Source organism: Capra hircus, chromosome 23 (genome assembly GCF_001704415.2).
Source record: "Capra hircus breed San Clemente chromosome 23, ASM170441v1, whole genome shotgun sequence".
Classification (NCBI taxonomy): domain Eukaryota; kingdom Metazoa; phylum Chordata; class Mammalia; order Artiodactyla; family Bovidae; genus Capra; species Capra hircus.
In genome coordinates this window covers 32,244,543-32,255,278 of record NC_030830.1, presented here as the reverse complement: position 1 = coordinate 32,255,278, position 10,736 = coordinate 32,244,543, and the positions used below count along the sequence as shown (strand labels likewise).

The 10,736-nt window shown below is 53.4% G+C and overlaps 1 protein-coding gene across 1 annotated transcript; it reads left to right on the top strand.

Moving 5' to 3' along the window:
• On the top strand, nt 398-8,813 carry CNPY3 (canopy FGF signaling regulator 3). The gene is made up of 6 exons (XM_018038610.1): nt 398-683; nt 4,119-4,242; nt 5,056-5,152; nt 7,383-7,505; nt 7,739-7,856; nt 8,149-8,813. Exons 1-6 carry the CDS (start codon nt 515-517, stop codon nt 8,364-8,366), a joined length of 849 nt encoding a protein of 282 aa, XP_017894099.1. The 5' UTR covers nt 398-514; the 3' UTR covers nt 8,367-8,813.

The following is a 10,736-nucleotide window of genomic DNA, read 5'->3' as shown; positions in this document are numbered from 1 at the left end:
AGTAACAACAAACGCAATAATAATAATAAAAAGACAGGGCTGGCTGCCCTATGATCCCAGGGGTAAGTGGCGTGCAAGAAGGCGGAGAAGGCAGTGAAAACTGTCTTTCCCATACCTTTCAGGACCGGAGGGTTGCTCCCTCTCCCCTAATTCTGGTCCTCGAGTCCCTCCCAGAGCCTCCGTTAGGAGGTGGGAAAAGATGTTGCCATAGGTCACTGAGGACACCATTCGTTCTCTCATTGGCCTAAGCCTAAAAAAGAACGTCCTCCCATTTGCTAGAAGGCAAACCCCGAAAAGCCCATTGGCTGCCGAGTCCGCGGGCCTCCGTCGTTCTGGGGGCGGGCCGAGGTAGCTGGAGGGGGAGTTGGTGAGTTGCGGGGGGGGGGGGGCTCGCCGTTGCCCTGGTTACGCCGAGGCACGTGTGCAGTCCCGGAAGCGGCTCAGGGAAGCTGCCCAGCGCGCGCAGCCGGAGGAAGCACAGCCCCGGTCCGCTCGGGTCGGGTCCGGCTGGGCCATGGAGCCGTTACCTGAGCCCGCGTCCGGGCCCCGACCCAGGCCCCACCGTCTTATGCTTCTTTCCCTGCTATTGCTGCTGCTGCTGCTACTGCCGGCCCCGGAGCTGGGCCCCAGGCAGGCCCGAGCCGAGGACACCGACTGGGTTCGACTGCCCAGCAAATGCGAAGGTGAGGGGGCGGGCCCGTGGGGAGTATCCTGCTGGGGGGCGGGGCTTGCGGAGAGGGTTGGGGGAGGGACCGTCCCGGGCTCTGAGCGGGTCTCCGTTCCTGGAACCTACTCTGTGCCTGACACTGTGCTGGACGCTGGGAACGCAGGGGCGGCCGAGAGATCGGGTCTCGGTGCACCTGGAGCTCAGAAATCGGTGAAAACAAGCAGTTACAATGGGGGTGGGTAGATGCCACGAGAGAGGAGGCGCCAGGCTTTGGGGGCTGGGTGAGGAGCATCTAAATCTAGACCCCAGATGCGGGGAAAGGCTTCCTCCTGGAAGCCCTGAGCGGTTAGGAGTTAGTCGAGTGAAGAGAAGCGAAGTCACAAGATGCTGAGGCCTGCAGGCAAAGGGCAAATTTGAAGAACTGAAAAGATTCACATGACCGGTCTTGGGGGAAGAACTTGAGACGCTCCTCTTGTGCCCTGACCACAACCGGCTGTGTGTCACCGGCCTTCTCCTCCACCAGCCGTCAGCTCCTCCAGGGCAAGGGCCCTTGTCTAGGTAGCTGTTCACATACAGGCATGAGTGAACGTGGGTGAAGCTGGGGTGCTGTGGGTGTGTGTGGAGGAAGGAAGAGGGTCTGAGACCTAAGGGGTCACTTTAGGAGAAAAATAGAACCTGAGGGAACTTGGTGAGAGAGGGAGATTTTAGGGATATGGGAAGAGAGTGAATCCCAAAGACAGAGAGGTGGAAGTGTGGCACTTGTGTGTGTGAGAGAGAAACAGAGATAGGGAGGGAGAGAGAGAAGCATGCCGGCACACACACCAGCCAAGGGCCTATCTTTTTCCCCCCTCCTCTCCATTTCTCAGTTTTGTCCTCAGACTTTTACACACACTCCTACGTTCTCACCTCTCTAACCCCAGCCCCTCACCCCTGAAAGCTGGCTATAAACCGGTTGCATCCTAATTCAAAGCCTGTAGCCAGCCAGATATTTCCTGAGCACTGGGAAGTGTGGGTGGTTTGGGAGGCATAATCCTTTCATTTGAGAGATTAAAGGTGAGTTGCTTCAGAGATGAGCTGACCTCACTGGTCGGCCTTCCAGTATGGGTTCTAGCCTGTACTTTCTCCCTCACTCTCGTGAACAGACAGTCACAGGGTTATAATGCCTTCCTTTCACTCTCTTGGCCACAGCTAAGATCCTTTGGGGATTTCACTTCCCCTTCTCATTTTCTATCTTATTCTGATGCCAAAGAGCCCTTACGGTTTCTCTTGTTGTTCTCGCAGCCTAAGAAGCTCACACTTCTTCTCCATAGGAGACTCATAAAAGAATAGAGCTGGCAAATATCTTTAGATCATTCTAATCCAGCCTGATTTTGTAGGTAATTGGTAAAGAATAAAAGGGATTTTCAGTCATGGGATGGCTTAACCTAAGTGTATATTTACTTTTATTTATCACTGTGACACCTTAGTTATTAAGTGCTGACTGGCCCACAAAGCCTGCCTCTGGCTTAGTAGCCTGAGTAGAAGAGGCCTTGGCACAGAGGAAAGAGAACCTGCCCAGAAAGAAGTGGGTGGATGTTCACGGGGATGTAGGGTCTATGCCATGAGTCTCCTCCAAGTCTGGTTCTGGGTGGGATCCCTAGAGGGGGTCTTGAAGAGGTAAGGTTTGGGAGAGTTGAGAGGCAAGGTTGTACTTGATGGATATAAGAGAAATGGATTGATGGGTTCCCACCCCCCGGGCCTGGCATACTACATATTGAGCACCTGGGAGGGGGGAGCACAGGAGTCAGAAAAATGATAAGCTCGCACAGAGTACAGGACAGAAGAGAGCGGGAGCCTCGGCCCTGGATGGAGAGCCAGGGAGGTGAGACACCCTCAGTCCATCCTGGACTCTGAGATCAGTGGCTGACGTTTTGGAATCTTCATGTGTTCCAAGTTCTCCAAGCCATCTATTAATGCATATGTTATAAAATTTCACCAAGCAGGCCCCCAGGGGATTTGTTTGTTTCAGTGGTAAATTGGTTTTCTGTCCAGCTCTGCTGATGTTGTTAAAACAATGCTGTTGACATTTAGCCTGCAGATCATATTCCATTCAGAGACATCCGAAGCTGCTCAATCAGAAGCACAGTCTCTCTAGGCAGTATTTATCAAGTATCCAGTACATACCAAGTCCCAAAATAGGGGAATAAGGAAGAAATCCAGCCCATGAGCCTCACTTTGAGTGCCCTTGTAGTCTAATTGGAGAGTCACATGAGATGATCAAGGCCCTTGGTGAGAGCATGGGTCCTACAGTGTCTCAGGATGAAATCAAGAGCAGGTGGGACTCATCCAGAAGGGCTTCCTGGGGGAGCAGGCTTTTAAGATGAGGTGGAGAGAAAGGACAGACAAGCCCTGAAGCACTTCCCTAAGGCCCCAAGCACTGCACACTTTCAGTGGTAGCAGTGTTATGCAACGGTAATTATTTGTTTACACTTCTTTCTGCTCCATTAGACTGAGTATCTGGGAGGGAGAGACCTTGTTTTCCTCTCTGTATCCCCAGGCAGTGCCTGACACACAGGAGTTGCTTAATGACTATTTGAAGAAGAAGAAGAGGAAATGAGAAAATAAATGCACAGAAACAGTAGAAACAGGCCTGTGGGGGGAAATGGAGCGAATTAACTTGGTAGGAATAGAGAAGTGGTGTTGAAATAACATATGAAATCAAGAAATAAAAAGCCATAAAAGACATCTTGGGAACAATTGGGGAATTTGAACATGGACTGAGTATTAGATGAGATAGGAATTGTTGTTAAATCTTCCAAGCATGGTGGTTGTTTTATGATTAGTAGGGGAAGGTCTTTGTTCTTAGGAAGTGCTCGATTACTTGTTTAGGAGCAAAGATCATGATGTCTTGCAGCTTATTTTCAAAATGGTTTAGCAAAAACAGTGCATATATTTTGACATGTTATTATCACATTGCTTTATATTATAAATCGGAAATAGTGGTAAATCACTGTTGTGTTTTTTTTTTTACTAAGCTCTTTTTGTTGTTTTTTCTTTCTTTTTTAATTTATTTATTTTCTTTTTTACTAACAATTCTTGACTGTGAGTATAAGGTATATAGTTATTCATTGTACTCTTTCAGCTTTTCTGTATGTTTGAAATTCTTTTCAGTGACATAAATGATTGTGGGGGTGGGGAACAGGAAGGAGCTGGGAGAAAAGAGGCAGTAGGAAAAGGGCCCAGAGAGGACAGGGGCCAGTGGATCTTGGAGCCTACTTTCACCCACTGAACTCTATTGCTGGTCTGCCCACTGAACTGTACTGCTGATCTGGTGCTGACTCCTTTCTCTGCCCCAAGCATCAACTCAACCCAGTCCCGGAGAGGCGTCCGCTTGGGTCTATTTTGCTGGCAGCTGGCTCCCAGCAAAGACTTGTATGAACTCAGTAGGTGGTGCTGTGTCTTCTTTCCCCAGTGTGTAAATATGTCGCTGTGGAGCTGAAGTCAGCCTTTGAGGAAACTGGCAAGACCAAGGAGGTGATCGACACAGGCTATGGCATCCTGGACCGGAAGGCCTCAGGCGTCAAATATACCAAGTCGTAAGTAGAGGGGAGGGAGAGGGGCACCAGCCTGCCCTGCTTTGTTCCTTGAGGCATCAGCATCTTGAAGTTCTCTTCTCCCTTCCCGCTAGGCAGAGCCACCAAAAGGAGGCAGCTCTAACTGAGACCCAGGTTTGCCCACTGATTCTACCCTGAACTGATTGTATGGCCTTCCTAAATCCCCAAGTGCCCCTGGGCTTCACATCCTTCATCTGTAAAAGCAAGACTATTGGACCTCACCAGTAACTCCCAGTGATTGGAATTTATGGACCAATCTTTAAAAATATAGGATTGCTGGGAAATTCCCTGGTGGTCCAGTGGTTAGGGCTGGACATTTTTCATTGCCATGGCCCAGGTTCAATCCCTGGTCAGGGAACTAAGATCCTGCAAGCTGCTCAGTGCAGCCAGAAAAAACAGGCTCACCAGCTTTTAATCTTGCCAGGTATAAATATTGAAAACAAACCAAAAAGCATTTCCATCAAATATGATCATCGTTTCCAAATGAAACACTATCTCGACATCAAATATCCATACATTTTGCTTTATTTTTTAAAAATCTAGCTAATCATTTATCTTTATATTTAAGACAACAACAACAACTTTCTTCCCATAGAACTGTTAAAATTGTGTCTCTCTGGTCTGTGTTCCAGCATTTCAGAGCCCCCCCGATGACCTATCTCCCTCCCAGCTCTGCCTTCCCATTGGTGAGCCTTGCAGGTGCTGGGGTAGCAGGGCTGGAGGGCTGGACCCCTAACCCGCAGGGTCGAGGAGGGGAGCTCAGGCAGGGACTGTCTTGTGCTGCTGTCTCGGCAGGGACTTAAGGTTAATTGAAGTCACGGAGACCATTTGCAAGCGGCTCCTGGACTACAGCCTGCACAAGGAGAGGACCGGCAGCAACCGATTTGCTAAGGTTGGCTTTGTGTATGCCCTTCCTCCCCACTGGGGCCGGGCTTCGGGTCTCAGTGTGTCGCCTGGTCTGAGTGCCATCAGAAGATCATGCCCTGGGAGCTTCCCTCCTCGGCAGCTTCCTGTTCTTTATCCATTGCCATTTGCATTCCTCCCGTCCTGAGCGGCCTGACTTTTCAGTGCAGGTGGGCACATTGCTGATGTTTGGGCCTGCCCCCTGGGGTCCTGCCTCAGCCTAGGACAGAAATGCTCCTAGGTGGCAGCCTCCTGGGGGCCAGAGCACTTTGTGCGGGGGAGAACTCAGGATGCGCAGAACTGTGGAAGTTTAGAGATGTCAGAAAACTCTTGGGGAGGGCGTGATGACTGCCATGTCCCTTCTCTGGGCCCATGGGGCCCCACCTGGATCTCACTCATGATGCCTTTATGACATTTATTGCACTCACCATGTACATGAATGCTTCTTTCACTGGAGAATGAGCTTCCTTGCAGCAAGGCCCATGTTTCCTTTTTTTAAAAATTTCCCTTGTGCTATTTATTTTTCTATCCACAAAAGAAAGGTACATGAGTGTGTGAAAAAATAAATAAAGTGAATCAGTTTAAGTTCTGATCCAGAATGAGATGTGTGATGGGAAAACAGATCCGTACAACAGCAATCTTGCTCTGGCCCAGGGTTTTAAAGTCCCATCGAAAACTGGATGTCTTCCCTTTCCTCTTCTTTTGCTCTTGCCTCATCTCACACATTCTGCTTGAAGACTGTGTCACACGGATGCAGTGGCTCAGAAGTCAGTACACGTTTGTGAGCGCACCACTCCCATACGCAGAATCTACCAGCCACGCAATTCCAGGGAGTGGCTTGACAATAAACTGACAATAAACTCTTCTGTGGCTTAATGATGCCAGGACTCCTGGACATTGATAAGATGTCATTCTACCCACCTATCTCCATACCCCTCCCCATATACCTGTTGCCATGTGTCTTTCCAAAAGGATCCAGAGGGGGTTGGGGAGCGGGGTCTGGAGGCTCATGTGTCTCCTGTCACTCCTATAAGGGTCCATGTTTCTTTATCTCTGTATCTTCTATGCCTGGTAGAAGAGCTGTCTCCCACGTTTCTCCACCTAAGTACCCTTCTAGCAAAGGAGATCCTTCAGAAACCCTTGGGGAACCTAGAGGAATACTTCTAAGCCACAAAAGTCCTAGGTTTTATCTTTATAATTTGTATTAACATTGTACTTGGTAATAAACCCATGTTTAATGTAACAATGTTTAATTTTATTTTCTATAGTGAAAAAACTAGAAGCAGCCTGACCATTCACTAATAGGGGAGTGGTTAAGTAAATTGGCCATTCATTGGACTCTTAGACAAACTGTACAATGAAGAATTAGGTAGTTCTTTATGAGTTGAACTAAAATCACCTCCAGAGTATAGTTGTTTAGTCACTAAGTTATAGCCAACTCTTTTGCCACTCTATGGACTATAGCCTTCCAGGCTCCTCTGTCCATGAGATTTCCCAGGCAAGAATAGTGGAGTGGGTAGCCATTTCCTTCTCCAGGGGATCTTCCTGACCCAGGGATGGAACCTGAGTTTCCTGCATTGGCAGGCACATTCTTTACCACTGAGCCACCCAGGAAGCCCTCTCCAAAGGATATTATTAAGTGAAAAAACGCACAGTGCAGAATATTGTGTATGATACATACATTGAGCTGCTTGTACGGGGGTGAAGTGGGGGTGGAGGAGAGGCTATTTTTGTGTGCGTAGTGGGTTGCATCCGCATGCGTGGTCTCTGGGAGACAGAAGAAACAGGTAGTGTGTTGTCTCTGGAGAAGACCTAGGTGGCTGGCAGAAATAATTTTGTACAGAACCAAGAGTCTTCCCTGCCTTGCCTGTGCTTCTTCCCAGCAAGGAAAGATACAAGTTGTGGGAAGAACCAGAAGCAGGGAGTAGGCTGGCCACGAGGGAGGCCACAGTGAGGGGAAAGAGACAGGACCAGTTTATTATCCTGGAAAGGAGTATTTGCTCAAAGGGTCCTGAGAGCAACCTTTCTGAAAGGAGGAGGTGTGGGGAGGGGCTGTGGAACACAGCCCTCAAAGAGGGGAGGAGAACGTGAGGATGAGCATGAGAAGCTGGAGAGGGTCTTGACCTTGGCGGGGTCCCTGGATCTCTAGCCGCACCGGGAGAGGAGCAGGGCAGGGAGGGGAAGGGTCTCTGCCTCTCACATCCCGTCGCGTCTTCCAGGGCATGTCAGAGACCTTTGAGACGCTGCACAACCTGGTGCACAAAGGGGTCAAGGTGGTGATGGACATCCCCTACGAGCTGTGGAACGAGACCTCGGCAGAGGTGGCCGACCTCAAGAAGCAGGTAGGGGCCCCGCCCCAACTCCGGGCTTGGTGAGGGTGGGTCCTCAGTTGACGAGGACCATCGGGAGCCGGGGGACTGTGGTCAAGCCGTCTCACCCCACCTCTGGCTGCGGCCTCCTCGGGGGAGTCACAGCCACCAGCCGGGTGGGTGGCGAGACAAGGCTCAGGCTCGCCCGGCTCCTCCGGGAGAGGTCAGGCTCGGGCATTGCCAACGTGAGGCCTTGTGGTTAACAGTGCGACGTCCTGGTGGAGGAGTTCGAGGAGGTGATCGAGGACTGGTACAGGAACCACCAGGAGGAGGACCTGACTCAGTTCCTCTGCGCCAACCACGTGCTGAAGGGCAAGGACGCCAGTGAGTCCCAGGGCAGCAGGGCTGGGCCCTCCATACTCTCCACTCAGGGGAGGTGGGTGAGGAGAGGATGCAAAAGAAAGAAGAAATGGTAGCGTTGGAGCCTCCATCCTCAAGGAGCTGGATGGTACAGGGCGGGGTCAGGGCCTGGTGCCTCAGATGCCCCCCAGATGGGCCGGGAGGGCCCCAGCAAAGCAGAGCTGGGGCCAGATCCCGTCACCACCCCCGGTGGCTCTGCAGCCTGAGCTCCTCACCCAGCCAGCCAGCCTGTTGAGGGTGTCTCTCCTTCCTGCAGGCTGCCTGGCAGAGCAGTGGTCTGGCAAGAAGGGGGACACAGCCGCCCTGGGAGGCAAGAAATCCAAGAAGAAGAGTGGCCGGGCCAAGGCCTTGGGCAGCGGTGGCAGCAAACAGAGGAAGGAGCTGGGCGACCTCGACGGAGACCCCAGCCCCGAGGAGGACGAGGGCATCCAGAAGGCTTCCCCGCTCACACACAGCCCCCCTGACGAGCTCTGAGCCTAACCCAGCAGCTCCTGCTGACCGAGAGCCTGAGCTGGGAGCCCAAGGGTCTGGGCCCCCGGCTCCCGCAGATGGAGCAGTGCGGGGTCTCAGTGGTGTCTGCCTGGCTGGTGCCGCCTCCTGCCGTGGAAACTCCAGCCCCAGGAGAACTCGGATCAGCTGCGGGCAGCCCAGGCCGGCCTCTTCCCTCTGCCCAGCGTTCCTCTCCCGACCCAGACTTCAGGCGGGCCTCGTGATCTCAGGACTGCCCAGGACTCCAGTGTGAACTCCAGTGGGCAGGTGTTGAGCTGGACCCAGGACTGGGGCTCCAGAGCCCCCTACCACCTCGCTCCTCCAGCACCAGCTCCTCCTCTCCGTACCCCCTCTTCCTGGGGACACCTTGTGCTCTGCCCGGCCCTCCCCTGGGGCTCACAGAGTAAAACCTTTCGGCCTTTTTCATTCAGATTTCTGAGTCCCCTTCAGCTCCTTAGAGGGGCCGGAGCCCCCTGCCACTCTTTCCTGCCCCACTGTTCCCACCTTGGGGGCTGAGGATGGGAGGCTGTTCCTGTAAACCTGCCTGCTGTGGGGAAAGCAGGCACAGCGAGGGCCCTGGGGCTCTCGGGTGAGGGCTGGGCCTTGGGTATGGGGTGGGCACAGAGCTCCGGCCCTGCCCCCCAGCTGCCTGTGGCCTCCCTGAGCTGCTCAGGCCGGGGGAGCCGTCCTCACTCCTTCCCGGCCTCCCGCCTCCCCTCTCCCTACCAAGTCCTTCCTGTTGGCTGTGTAAAGTGTGCACGGTGACCCCACCAGCCCCAGCCCCCCTGCTCCACGTCCTGCCTCTTGGCTTCTGGCCTCTTGGTCTTGACCCTTGTTCCCTGATGACCACACCTGACCACTCTGCGCTCCCTAGCTCTTGTGCCAGGAACCCACAGGGGAGGACAGCCAAGCCCCCAACAACACTGGTTACACCGTGTTCTCTGGGAGCAGGGGACGAACAGCAAGGCTGGCCTCTGAGGAGAAGGGGTGGGAGGCACCTCCCGGGCCGTCCTGAGGGCAGAGATCGGTATTGGCGTCAGAAGCGATAGTGGTGACGGCTGCGGGTAGTCCATGCTTTAACCCTACAGGTGCCCCAGACTCCAGCTTCTGGCAAAAATGCTCTTGGGGTCCCCTCCCCAGGGCTGGAGACAGAGGCCACAGAGAGTGGAGCAGACTGGAAGCTGCTGCCACCCTGAGTCACGAGGCTTGGAGCAGGCCCTGAGAGGGTGATTCTTTGTGGTCTACTGCCCTACTCACTGACTGCAGTGTGGAGACTGTCTGCATGTTGGAGGGGCTGTGGGCAGAGAAGCCACTCTCGACTCTGGTCCCAGCCTGGACTCTGTTCTGAGCGTAGGAGATGACTGGGGAGGGGTCAGGCATTGGACCTCAGGGCTAGGGAACCATTTGCAGCCCCCTGGACTGTCTACAGTTTGGTGGCCAGTCTGACTCTCCCTTCCTGTCACTGTTCCACAGCTCTTCAGTGCTTGGCTCCATTATGTCCCTAGAGCTTCGTTGTCCTGTGAATAGGATGAGACAAAACCCAGGAGCCCAGGCCCAGGCCTAGGCCTGCACAAGAGGGAGGGCAGCGCGGTGACTGCTCTGCTCTTTGACCTGTGGCTGCTGGAGGATGAGCACCCGCACCCGCACCCCGCACCCCACACCCCACCCCCCGGTCCCCACAAGGCCAGGCTTGTTGCACACTAGCTCTCCACCCACCCACCCCAGCAGGCAGCTTCTCCCTGGCCCAGCCTAGGAAAGGGCAGGATCCACTTCCCAGCTTTTCCTTTCCCTCTCCCCACTGCACATACCAGCCTTTCTGAGCTTGACTATAGCCTTCTGCTTTCCCACACCCCTTCTCTCCTAGGGGAGGGGTCTGGCTGAGCTCGAGTGAACCTGATCTCAGTTCCCTCAGTAGAAACCCAATCAGAATGGTGTCTTCCACCCTCACGTGGACTCGAGTCACTTGGATGTTTGTCAGCCAGACAGATGCCTGGGTGCCGCTCAGACTTGCCAGTCTGGGGATCTGGGAGTCGGCCTGGCTCTTAGGAGGAGGTCGGCTACATCTCACTTCACCGGGAGAAGTTTGGATGTTGTGTTACGAGGGGCTGGGACCTCAGTGAAGCCACACTGGGAGGAAGTCTTGTCCTCAGAAACGTGAATTGTCAGCACCTCAGAGACGATGTGTCTCTGTTGAAGACTTTAGTCATCCAGAACCTCAAAGGCTAACAGACTAGCCACAAGTCCAGTTTGTTGAAGTTCAGCAACAGTCAGGTCTCAGGGGTTGGGGCTCTGTAGGCTCAGAGGTGGCTGCGTCAGGGCCCCTGTGTATTTGTTTGAAGGCACAGCTCCTAGGAG

Bases quoted from the DNA above. Each gene is read 5' to 3' on its own strand.
- CNPY3 (XM_018038610.1), top strand. From the start codon at position 515: ATGGAGCCGTTACCTGAGCCCGCGTCCGGGCCCCGACCCAGGCCCCAC. The intron at 4,243-5,055 runs GTAAGTAGAGGG...CTGTCTCGGCAG, and splicing joins GGCGTCAAATATACCAAGTC to GGACTTAAGGTTAATTGAAG. The intron at 5,153-7,382 runs GTTGGCTTTGTG...CGCGTCTTCCAG, and splicing joins GCAGCAACCGATTTGCTAAG to GGCATGTCAGAGACCTTTGA.